Source organism: Coffea arabica, chromosome 10e (assembly GCF_036785885.1).
Source record: "Coffea arabica cultivar ET-39 chromosome 10e, Coffea Arabica ET-39 HiFi, whole genome shotgun sequence".
NCBI classification, from domain to species: Eukaryota; Viridiplantae; Streptophyta; class Magnoliopsida; order Gentianales; family Rubiaceae; genus Coffea; species Coffea arabica.
Window position 1 is genome coordinate 8,357,125 of NC_092328.1, and position 13,155 is coordinate 8,370,279.

The following is a 13,155-nucleotide window of genomic DNA, read 5'->3' on the forward strand; positions in this document are numbered from 1 at the left end:
ATTTGGTCCAAGGAAACAGACTCCATGGAAGACGTAAAGGTGCTGATAGGTATTTTCAGAGCCATTATCACCACTGTTCCTTGATGTGTGCTTCATTTCTGTTAGAGTTTTTGGTGTCTCCCTTTTCCAAAAGTTTCTTTCTTACGGATAAGGAAGACCATAAATAAAATAATGAAAAAGGAAAAAATAATAATATAAGTAATTTTAAAAATATATTTTGTTGAGTTCTTTCAAAAACAGGGAGGGAGGGCCTTCTTCTTTTTAAGCGACCAAGTCTGCCTGGGTAGTTTCTTTGGCTCTTTGCTTGACTAGTCTTGGTCTTAGTAGTGATAGTAGGAGGTAGCTTAAGAATCTGTTTAGACCCCATGGCGGAGGAACTAGCAGATGCGATAAGAAAGTTCGCTCTTTCAGATAAAGAATTGGAAGGTACTGACCTTGGAGGTGAAGAGATAGACAGAGGTATTCAAGAATGTCAGTTAAGTTTAGTGGGGAGAATTAAAGGGGAGAAAGTGGTTAACTTTGTTGGAGTTAAGAACTCTGTGAACTCGGTTTGGGGGTATCCAAGGAATCTGAGGATCATAGAATTGGATCCATATATGTTTCAGTTTTATGTTCCAAATAAGGAGGACAGAGATAGGATAGTAGGAGGTGGACCGTGGGTCATGGACAACCAAATTCTGGTGATGAAACACTGGTTTGAAGGTATAGAGGAAGACACATCTGCTTTTAACCTGGCACCTCTCTGGGTCCAAGTTTGGAATCTACCTTTACACAGGATAACAAAAGAAGTGGGATAGAAAATTGGTTCTGTATTTCAGGAAGTAAAGGATATTCTGGTGCCTCAAGTTGGAGGGAAGGAAGGTAGACACTTAAAGCTATTAGTGGTACTAGATACCTCCCTACCTCTACTCAGGGGATCGACAGTTAAAGTTAATGGAGTTTTAAAATGGTTGAACTTCAAATATGAGAGATGTCTAGATTTTTGCTACAAGTGTGGAGTAATTGGACATGGAGAAAAGTCATGCAAGGAGGTAATACAGATATGCAAAGGGAAGCAGGAACATCAGTACGGTCCATGGATGAGGCCAATACAGGAAAATCATCACCCCAAAAGAAACAACAGGATAAGTATAACTCTGAGAAGAACCATTGGGGATATAAAGATGGAGAGATGGTTCTGTTAAATCCTAAGGAAAAGGTGAATATGAAATATAGTCATAAGGACTTTATGCCAAGGAGAAAGAAAGGCAATAGGAAGGGTAATGAAGAGAAACAGACAGATAGGGAAAGGTCCAAAGAGGTTGGAGGTGATGAGGTACAGCAACAAAGAGTTGAAGTTAGCTGCAGTGAAGTAAAAATGCATAGCTTCAATTCAAATAGCAGTAAAAGTCAGAAGGAAATTTGAACCAGAGAAGCTACAGAAACCCTCATTGGGGGAAAGAGTAACAGTGTTTTTGAAGAAGGAAGGGTGAGTATCCTAGAGGAGGTAGAGAAACATAGGAAGAACAAGGGTGAAGTGGAGAGGAATGGACTTGAGCAAATAACACAGGAGCTAATGCAAGTAACAGTAATGGAGGAAGATTCTGATAGACCTGAAACAGCCTTAATGCAAATTGATCCAGGATCTTCGGACGTGGGTACAAAGGCTGCCCAGAAACATAACATGCAAAATGAAGATCTCCCAAAATCTATAGACAACCATTGAAAGAACTGAGGGGGAACAGGTCTCTGACACCTCAACAAGGGAAAAGGAAACTGAATTTGGTGGATGAAGACATGGTGGAAGTGCAGGTGAATGAAATTGGTCCTAAGAGAAACAAAATGGAAGAGGGGGAGGGGAATCTGAGTGAGAAACTAGAGGGGGTAGGGGCCAACCTCAACTGGCCTCTCATGTTACAATGAAAGTTCTGGTGTGGAATTGCCAAGGAGCAAGGAGCTCCTTGACAGTTCCCCAGTTGAAGGAGGCTAACAACCTCCTCTCCCCAAATTTAGTCTTTCTAAGTGAAACCAAAAACAGGTTTAGTTATATGAAAAAGGTCCAAAATATTCTGAGATTTGAGGAAAATGTGATTGTGGAAGCTATGGATAGGAAAGAAAGCATGGCCTTGTTTTGGAACAATGATATAGAGGTTAGGAAAGTTGTTACAACTGCCCTCACTATAGAGGCTCTAGTGATTGACTCGGACACTCAGCTTGAGTGGTGGTTTATTGGTGTTTACATGAGTTGTGATGCTAATATTAGGAAACATCAGTGGAAAGTCTTGACTGTGAGACAACAATTGTGGGGTGATAAATGGCTATTAGTGTGCGAACCCGTAACTTTTCCATTTTCTAGGTTTTCTTATCTTCAATGGTTTGTTTTCTGCACTTTCTGTATCCGGAAAATTTTCTAGATAATTTTATGAGTAAATATAGTTTTTAGATGAGTTTTCTAGTACCAAATAAGTTTTGAGAAATTAAGAGCGTATACCGGATGTGGGACCCACTAGTACGAAAAGTTCGGAAAAATTCGACCAACTAGGTTAAGTTTTGGATACTGGAATTAATTTACCGGGTGTTAAGAGATAATTAGAGGAGGCTAAGTGGATTGGTATAAGAGAGACAAGTTAGGTAAGTATTTAATAAAAGGTGACAAGTGTCACCATTTGAGTGGTTTACCTTTAAGACCACTATTCATGGTCTTACCATTTGACTTAAATAAACCAAAAATGACCAAAAATCATCAAAAATCCTCCATAAGTGGCCGGCCCTCTCTTTCTCTCTTTCTCTCTCTCTTACTCTAAGCACAAGGAAGAAAACTCTTCAAGCTTGCTCCAAATCATCAAAACCAACCATTGAAACTTGTAATTTCTCCATAAAACCTCTTCAATTAGTGTTTGTGAGTTGTTGTGTGAAGTTATTTGGAAAGTTAAGGTGACCAATTGCTCTCTCTCTCTTGTTTTTAAGGTGAGTTGTGAAGAACCACCCTCCTCCCTTAATTGATGCTTAAATCATGCTTAGTGGTAGTATGAGATGCAATATTATAGATTATTTCTTGATTTGTGGTTGAAGTGATGAAGTTTTATTATTTTTGGGGATTTTTCTGTTTTAATATAAGCATGATTGTGTGGCTATCTATGATGATTGGAAATGGTATATAATGACTCTAGGAGGTGGAAAAAGTGATTAATTGCAACCAATTTCTGGTTTGGAAGAAATTTCAGAAAATTAGGGTTCTAGTGGGAGCATTCTGCCCGAATTTTTAGCTCCTAGTTAGAGGCTGAATTGGCCTTGGCTTAAAACATGAAAGTTGTAGGAAATGACATTTTAGAGGTGTCTACAAAATTTCAGGTCAATTGGAGTAGTGTAGAATGAGAAAAGTCGAAATTACTATTACTGTTCTGGTTTTACCCGAATGTAAGAATTGCGCCTGTAATTGGTTGTTTTGGCTGGAATTGCTTCCGAATTAGTTGTTGAGGCCTTCTGATGAGATGTAGCCCTGTTTCTTAGCTTTCAGCTGGTTTTAGAATTTCTGGATTTGGACTTGGATAGCCTGATTTATGATGTTTCCGCTAGAATGCGTTCTGTGAATCTGTTTTTGTAATTCTGGTATAGTATCTCGCATTTTTGACCTAGTTACACTCGAAACTGGGTTGAGTGACCTTCTGTAATATTGTAGCCCTATCTCTTAGCTTCGAAACGGTGGGTCTTGCACCTTCATCCGATAATCATAGTGTCTTTGGCACCATTACCGCAAAATGAGGACAAAAACTATTTTTTTTCAGGGCTAAAGCTAAATCATTTCCGGATTTTTCTGGTTTCCTCTATTGTTTGTGTATGCTTAGGGAACCCTGTTTTGGTAGTATGTAGAATTGGTTTATGACTTGTAATCAAGTCTTATTGTGTTTATTTGAATAGTTTAGGGCTTGACTTTCATATCCGGTCATTTCCTAGCTAAATGTTGTACTTGAATGCCATTAAGCCTAGTGAATGGCTTTTGGGAATGAGATTATTTTTGTACGAGATGTTGGGACTGTTTTGAGGAAATAATGAAGCCATGATGGCTGAAAAATAGGTAAACACAAGGGACATGCTGCCGAAATTTTACTTGAAGGCTAGTTGGATTTACTTGTGAGTTGAGCCAGGGGCTTTTGGGTTGTTTGAGTCTAGGTCTTCATGTTACCTTTTCGTTTCCAAAAAAAATCATGTTTTGCACCCTTGCTTTAGTAATTATTTGGACGAGGCATACGACTGGTAGTCGAGCCTCACATGTGCATTCTGTATACTCGATTTTTGAAAGAGAAACCTTTAATTGTTTTCCTTGGATTATTTTAGGGTTTCTTGGTGATTAAAGCTCTCTTTTGGGAGGTATCTGTACTTGAACTGGTGAGTGTACCACTCCCCTTATTTGTTGATTAACTTGGGGTCTGTATATGCAATCTGTGATATGATCGAATGTACTATCTGTTTGTTTATTCTGGTTGAGACGAGGGTGTACTTTATCACACTCGTTCTCTTGTCTGTTCATATGCCCAATTTACTATATAAAATTTGAATCTGTTATCTGTATCTGTATCTGTTCGGACGTCGTTTGGAGGCTGATATCCAACGACCTTTCTGTGACCTCTGAGCTCAACACCTGTGGCCAGTTACTCGAGTCGGGCCGGCAAGGGCCTGGTCGATTAGATAACGAACCACGGTAGTCCGTTTTGGGATCTTTGGGTATTGAGACCCCTTGATTCCGGTATACTCGAGTATTACAATTTCTGATCTGATTGGATTTCGGGCCCGGTGGGGGTATGTGAGGTGGAAGGAATCGAAGAAAGTGGAGTCTACGGTATTGGTTACTCCTTTAGCGTTGACGGAGTGTCAACTATTATTTCGATCAAGCTTCGATGATGCAAATGGGAATTTGGCTCCTGAGAGCCACCTGTATCCTTCTAATTTGAATCATTGGTTCCTTTACTTTACATCTGGCATGTGTACCTGATTTGTTAAATGTGAAATGCCATGATTTTACTGCTATATGTCTGGTACCTCATTGAGCGCAAGCTCACCCCTTTCTGTTTCTTTTTGTTTCCTTACAGAAAAATAAATACTTTTGGACTGCAATTGATAAATGGTTGCCGAATTGAGCTAGTTGGACATATTTTTTTTGTATAGCTCATGTATTGAAACCCTAAATGTACTTTTGGGACCGTTTCCCTTTTGACTTGGCAAACCAGACATGTATCCACTTTTGAATACTTTTGTATGCCACTTTGGCTTGTAAATGCTAAGTTTCAAGATGTGAATGTTTGTTTGATATTTGGTTGGGTTCTGATGGGTCGGTTACTATTCATGGCCGACTCCGGATTTCATTTTTTTTTATTTTGGGTTATTTTGCCATTTTGACTTGTTTACCCGCGTTGGTAAGTTCTGGAATGTACTAGCTCGTTTTATACCGAACTGTTAGTCCTGGCGAGAGTTGGGCAGGCAGTCCGCTAACCCCTTTGGTTCGCCTTAGGGGGAGGTGGGGCTGTCACAATTAACAGGTGATTTCAATGACATTCTATCTAATGAAGAGAAGTGGGGAGGGAGAGCAAGAGATGATAGAAGCTTCAAGGATTTTAATAGTTTTATTGAGCGTAACAGCCTTGTGGATCTAGGATTTACTGGTAACCCCTGGACATGGAGCAACAATTGGGAAGGTGAGGGGGAGGTAAGGCAAAGACTGGACAGGAGTCTGAACACCATAAGCTGGGGTCAAAATTTTGATAAAGCTAAATGTGAATATGTGGAAATTCTGGGATCAGACCATAGCATGCTGCTCATAGACAATTGGCCTAGAGTAGAAAAACGAAGATCAAGATTTTTCTTTGATAAGAGATGGCTCAAAAGGGAAGACATTAATCAAGTGGTTGAGCAAGCTTGGAAACAACCAGTTGAAGGAAATAGTATGTATAGGATTACAAGACATGTTGCTAAATGCAGAGTGGCTCTACTCAAATGGAAAAACAACTTCACAAGAAACTCTTTGCGAAGAATCAATCAAGTTAAGTTTCAGATTAAGGAGATCAAGGACTCTAAGGACTCAGGAGTTAAGGATAAGATTGCATATTTGAAGAAGCAGTTGAAAGAGGCTTACTTTGAAGAAAAGCAGTATTGGGCTCAGAAAGCAAGGATTGATTGGCTGAGAGAAGGGGATAAGAACACCAAATTTTTTCATGCCAGTGTGAAGGGAAGGAGAAGGAAAAACAGAATTCTTAACATTCAAAGGGAGAATGGAACTTGGACAAAAAGTGAGGAGGAGTTGGGAAAGGAAGTAGCTGACTACTATAGAGTCCTTTTCTCTAGTTCAGGGAGTGAGGGTATAGCAGAGATTCTTCATGGTATACCTCTTATTATCACTACTGAGATGAATGCAAAGTTAACTAGAGAGGTAGATGAGATGGAAATTAAATCAGCTCTTTTTTCCATGAATCCTAAAAAGGCACCGGGTCAAGATGGTATGTCTCCCTTGTTTTTTCAAAAATTCTGGCATGTTGCTAAACCTGATGTAATTGCTGCTATTAGGCATTTTTTCCAATCAAGCAACTTGCCTAAGTCTTGGAATCATACTGTCATTTTCCTCATCCCCAGAATTCAGAATCCTACTAATTTGAAGAGTTATAGGCCAATTAGCCTCTGTAATGTTGTGTACAAAGTGATTTCAAAAATATTGGCCAATAAACTCAAGAATGTTTTAAGCCATTGCATTAGTAAAAATTAGTCAGCTTTTATCCCAGGTAGGCAAATTCTTGACAATGTCATTTTGTCTCATGAGTACTTGCATTACATGAAAAATAAGAAACAAGGACAGAATGGTTTTATAGCTGTGAAGCTGGACATGTCCAAGGCCTACGACAGAGTGGAGTGGAAATTTCTTGATGCCATGATGGAAAAGATGGGCTACTGTACAGTCTGGAGGAAATGGATATGGAGTTGCCTTTCCTCAGTTACATACTCCTTCAATATTAATGGAGTACCAAAAGAGTTTGTAATTCTAGAAAGAGGAATAAGACAAGGTGACCCACTGTCACCTTATCTTTTTCTTTTATGTTCAGAAGGGTTCTCCAATTTATTTAAGCAGGCTGAGGGAGATAAAAGGATCTCAAGGATGAAGATAAGTAGGATTGGACCAAGCATGACTCATTTATTTTTTGCTGACGATTCATTGATCTTTTGTAAAGTTGAAAGAGAGGAAGCCAGGGAACTCATTCAAGTTTTGAGGAAGTATGAGAAGGGTCTGGTCAATTTATAAACCTGGAAAAGTCCTCAGTGTTCTTTGTAAGTGCCCGGTGCAACCCAATGAGTACAAACAAATTCACAATGATGCACAAAGATATATCAAATTTAAGCACAATAAAGAAAACTTAATTAAAGAGAAAGGATAAGAAATGCAAACCAAATATCAAACCAATAGCCTCTTCAATTGATGGCGATGCTAACCAAGATGTACAAGTGAAGGCTCACTCCTTCCTCACCCCAAATACTCTTTGGTTGAGCCAAGGAGTTTTACAACTATTCTAGTTAACCCTCAACAACCTACACTTGAAAGATCACTCACCCAATTAAGAACTATTTTATACAAATGAGGCAACCTTCACCAAGGTTTTACCACTCCAAGTGATTGGTTCACCTTCACCAAGGTTTTACTACTCCAAGAGAGTAACCTTCACTTGAGCAACCTCACAACCCAACTTCCCCAACCCCTTATACAACCAACAAAGAATCTTTCTACTCAAAAATCTCACTTGTAAGCTTGTATTTTGTGTTGGCAAAAGTCCCTTGTCTTCTTGTGCTTTGGGGTATTTATAGAAGGTGAGAAATGGCTTCAAAAGTCTCTCTAACGGTCAAATATTAAATGCTGTCAAAACTAGCCGTTGGCCTGTCGGACGTCCGAACCACCTGTCGGACGTCCGAACCCTGCGTCCAAACCACCTGTCGGACGTCCGAACCCTGCGTCCGAACGTCGTCAGAGAGTCATCAAATCTTTACGAAATTTCTCGGACGTCCGATGCTTCCTCACGAGCGTCCGACAGAGTTTCTTTCTTGATGTTCTTCATCCTTTCGGACGTCCGATAGCGTCCGACATGAGTGCCCTGTTTTTGCTTCTTCTTTTATGCCACAAGAATCTATTCTAACAAATTACTCACATAAAAACATTAGCCCAAATCTACATTTTGGTTTGATAATCATCAAAACCAACCAAGGTCAACAATCTCCCCCTTTTTGATGATGACAAACAAAATGAAGATTTCTTTTATCAAATAAGATCAAATAAAGCTCCCCCTTAGAAAATGCCACATTCAAAGAAATTTCAATAAATCCTACTCCCTCTTTTGGCATCAATCAAAAAGCAAACTCCCCCTTTATTTTGCATATGTCCAAATTGGCAACAAAAGTGACACATGATAGAAGTATCTTGCACATAAGTGGATTTAATGCAACTAATTTTCTTAGCAAACTTATTTGTGCCTTGAAAAGATTTGCTTTCTTTTATTTGAGAAAACTTTTGTTTTTCATTTTGGAGAAACTCGTTCAAGTCATTAATTCTTTTCTTTAACAAATTTTGTTCCTCCAACATTTTTTCATAAAACTTTGTTTTCTCTTCCAACTTCCTTTTCAAATTATTTTTGCAATCAAAAACACCTTTTTGATTTTCCATTCTCAAACATTTGTTTTCTTGAAAAAGTTTGGAGTTTTCTTCCAACAAATCATTTATTTTTGTTTTCAAATCTTTATTTTTAGCATAAGACTTTCTCAAACTTTTATGCATTTTAATCATAAGAATATGCACATCATCATCTTCATTATTTTCATCACTAGAAGAGTGATAAGAATTTACCTCATCTTCTCCAAAGGCCATTAGTGCCATTTGGGCTAACTCTTCTTTTTCTCTTTTTGAATTGCAATCATCCCATGTAATTTTGTAATCTTCTCTTGAACTTCTCTTGTTGAAGATCTTCTTGAATCTTTTGATTTGAGGAGTTGTATCATTGTCCACTTCCATATTTTCATTACCCATGAAGGATGGGTTATCCCCCACTTGAGATGCTTTAAAAGCTATGCCTCTCGTATACATTCTTGCATTTTCTTCCTCTTGCACTTTGAAATTCAGCTTTAATTCATAAGAGGTTAGGGTATCCACAAGAGATTCAATGGACATAGAATTTAAATCCTTTGTCTCTTCTATAGCATTTATTTTGTTTTCCCATTCTTTTGGCAAGGCATTCAAAATCTTTCTATTTTTCTCACCCAAAGAATATTCTTTTCCAAGCAATTTAAGATCTTGAATAATGTCACAAAATCTACTACACATCTTATCAACATTTTCAAGAGGATGCATTTTGAAAAATTCATATTGAGAAACAAGTAAAGATTTCTTTTGTTCTTTAATATCTTGGTTACCTTCATGAAATTCACACAATTTATCCCAAATATCTTTTGCTGATTTACAACCTTTAATCCTACTAGATTCATTTACATCTAATGCATTGTACAATATACACATGGCCTTGGCATTCAAAGAAAGGTATCTCTTGTTTTTTTCATTCAATTCTTGTCTAGTCTTTAATCTACTCAAATTGGTGGTAGAGTCAACTATTCTAACTTCATAAGGACCATCTTCTACCACATACCATAATTCAATATAAACGGATTGTAAGAAAATCATCATTCTTTGTTTCCACATGCTAAAATGAGAACCATTAAACATAGGTGGTCTATCAATAGATTGCCCTTCTAAAAAAGAAACTTTTATGGTTGCCATGATCTTTACTCTAAGCGGTTAAGTTTGATCAAAAGAGACCAAGCTCTGATACCAATTTGTAAGTGCCCGGTGCAACCCAATGAGTACAAACAAATTCACAATGATGCACAAAGATATATCAAATTTAAGCACAATAAAGAAAACTTAATTAAAGAGAAAGGATAAGAAATGCAAACCAAATATCAAACCAATAGCCTCTTCAATTGATGGCGATGCTAACCAAGATGTACAAGTGAAGGCTCACTCCTTCCTCACCCCAAATACTCTTTGGTTGAGCCAAGGAGTTTTACAACTATTCTAGTTAACCCTCAACAACCTACACTTGAAAGATCACTCACCCAATTAAGAACTATTTTATACAAATGAGGCAACCTTCACCAAGGTTTTACCACTCCAAGTGATTGGTTCACCTTCACCAAGGTTTTACTACTCCAAGAGAGTAACCTTCACTTGAGCAACCTCACAACCCAACTTCCCCAACCCCTTATACAACCAACAAAGAATCTTTCTACTCAAAAATCTCACTTGTAAGCTTGTATTTTGTGTTGGCAAAAGTCCCTTGTCTTCTTGTGCTTTGGGGTATTTATAGAAGGTGAGAAATGGCTTCAAAAGGCTCTCTAACGGTCAAATATTAAATGCTGTCAAAACTAGCCGTTGGCCTGTCGGACGTCCGAACCACCTGTCGGACGTCCGAACCCTGCGTCCGAACGTCGTCAGAGAGTCATCAAATCTTTACGAAATTTCTCGGACGTCCGATGCTTCCTCACGAGCGTCCGACAGAGTTTCTTTCTTGATGTTCTTCATCCTTTCGGACGTCCGATAGCGTCCGACATGAGTGCCCTGTTTTTGCTTCTTCTTTTATGCCACAAGAATCTATTCTAACAAATTACTCACATAAAAACATTAGTCCAAATCTACATTTTGGTTTGATAATCATCAAAACCAACCAAGGTCAACATTCTTCAGTAGCAATGTGAGTCATCAGAGGAAAGGGGAAGTGACACAAAGCCTCGGCACAATTCAGGTAGCTACTCAAGGAAAATATCTGGGGCTCCCTATGGTGATAACAAGATCTAAACAACAAGTATTTTGCTACATTAAGGATAGTATCAGTAGAGAATGAATAGCTGGAAGAACAAGTTGCTCAACCAAGGAGGGAAAGAAGTATTATTGAAGGCAGTTTCCATGCCAGTTTATACAATGTCCTGTTTTAAACTCCCTAACAAATTGTGTAAAGAAGTGACCTCCATTTTTGCTAACTACTGGTGGGGAGAAATAAGATACACTGGTGCTCATGGGGGAGATTGGCTAAAGAGAAAAAAAAAAAGAAGGTTTGGGTTTCAAGGATTTGCAGAACTTCAACAAAGCCTTGCTGGCTAAACAGGTTTGGAGACTGATTTCCAAACCGAATTTATTAGTCAGCAAGGTCTTGAGGGCAAAGTACTTCCATAGGGACTCAATCTTTAAGTGCAAAGTCCCAAAGTGTACTTCCTGGATTTGGCAAAGTATGATGAATGTGAGAGATTTTGTGCAAAATGGAACTAGAAAGAAGATAGGCAATGGCAAGGCTACAAACATTTGGGAGGATAACTGGATCCCTGGAAATAAGGATGGAAAAGTCACATCTGCAATGCCTCAGAATTGCAACATCAGAAGAGTAGATGAGCTGATCAGTGGTTTTAGATGGAGAAAACCATTGGTACTTAGAACCTTAAACAGGAAGGATGCTGACAAAATCTTGGATATTCCTATAAGTATCTCAGGAAGGGAAGACAGCAATTACTGGTTACATGGTGGCAATGGCATCTATACGGTCAATTCTGGATACAAGGCATTGAGTAGAGAAACAGCTCAACATATAGGAAGAAAAGCTGATGAGGCAGAAACGAGCTCAGCAAACTCCAATGGAAAGCAATGGAAGTGGTTGTGGAAGCTGAAAGTCAAAAGCAAGATAAAACACTTCATTTGGAGGAGTTTAAATGGGCTACTTCCAGTTAATGGTTTGGTGTTTAATAGAACACACCATGGAGATCCAATATGTGATAGCTGTGGAGAACACAATGAGTTTATTGAACATATGTTTTTTCAATGCAGCAGAGCTCAAGCAGTATGGAAGATGGCCCCAATACAGTGGGATGGGTTAACTGAACAGACAGGGAATTTTAGAGTTTGGTGGACTGCAATGCTGGAAGTCTCATATAGGACAGAGGGCAGGGAGCATATAGAGCTTACTACGAATATCCTTTGGCAAATATGGAAAAGAAGAAATGAATGGAAGTTCAATGCTAAACGAAAGCATCCTTGGAAAACAGTTAACAAGGGTCAACAGGAATGGCAAGAGCAAGCCTCAGCTTGGAGTAAGGAAACAATGATCCCTGAGGATGCTGAAAGAGATGGAGAGGAAGTAGAACCAGTGGACGTACGAAGTGATGAAATGCATATCAGAATATCAACTAGTGTGCAGAAACAGACCAATAGTGTTGGTACTGGGATTTTAGCAACTAACTTCAGCCATCAGGTGGTGTTAGCCTGGGCACTAATTGATAGGAAAACAATGAATCAGTTGCAGACTATCGCAGAAGCTGTGAAGATGGCCATTATAAAGGCCAGACATCAGCAATGGCAGAAAATTACAGTCCATATCCCCAGCCCACAGCTGCTGAAAGTGATTACAACAGGGGTGGCTAAGGATATCAAAATGTCTACTTTGGCTGATGATAATAACAACCTCAGAGCTTTGTTCCAGAAATGCTCTTTTTGTCTAGATAGGAGATTAGATAAAAGATGTGATATGATTAGTGATTATGCCTTAGGCATATTTCAAGATGAGGAATGGATCAATCCTCAGTGTGTCTAACACTTTTGTATAGAACTTCTTGAGTCTTTGCTCATATAAGTGTACATCTTTTGCCAATCAATACAAAATCTACCGTTGTAGAAAAAAAAAGTGGTTGATTTTTGATCAGTCAAATATCGTCGACCTCATAATCTTATTTAAATTGTATTTAATAGGACCAGAGGTTTTTGCAAGCATCAATTCTAACTGTGTTGTGTAATATAGACACTCAAATAGTAAATGTAGAGAGTAATAGAATAAATGTAGGTATTAATAAAACATGTAAAAACACAACAAATTATAATTCTCCTTGAAAATCATGTCCAACAATCAATCTCATCTATTTAATTTCAAATCAAATCCATCCCCCATCATTAATTGCATCCTAGTGATTGTAGGAGCCCCTCAATCCTATTTAATATGAATTTAGTGGATTCCACAATTTTATTTAGACCATTTTCATTGATTAAAAACCAACGACTAAACTTTTGAAATAATTAGTTTGCAAATAGTTGGTCTGGAGCATGATAAAAACTTCTCACATATT

The 13,155-nt window shown here is 38.3% G+C and overlaps 2 protein-coding genes across 2 annotated transcripts; both read left to right on the top strand.

Moving 5' to 3' along the window:
- The first annotated feature begins 1,898 nt into the window (after nt 1–1,898).
- Nucleotides 1,899–7,261, top strand: LOC140015075 (uncharacterized). The gene is made up of 3 exons (XM_072066948.1): nt 1,899–2,286; nt 5,544–6,647; nt 6,747–7,261. Exons 1-3 carry the CDS (start codon nt 1,899–1,901, stop codon nt 7,259–7,261), a joined length of 2,007 nt encoding a protein of 668 aa, XP_071923049.1.
- A 4,021-nt stretch (nt 7,262–11,282) lies between these two features.
- LOC113711203 (uncharacterized) lies at nt 11,283–12,629 on the top strand. Its single transcript, XM_027234382.2, has one exon. It carries the CDS (start codon nt 11,283–11,285, stop codon nt 12,627–12,629), a length of 1,347 nt encoding a protein of 448 aa, XP_027090183.2.
- The last annotated feature ends 526 nt before the right edge of the window (nt 12,630–13,155 follow it).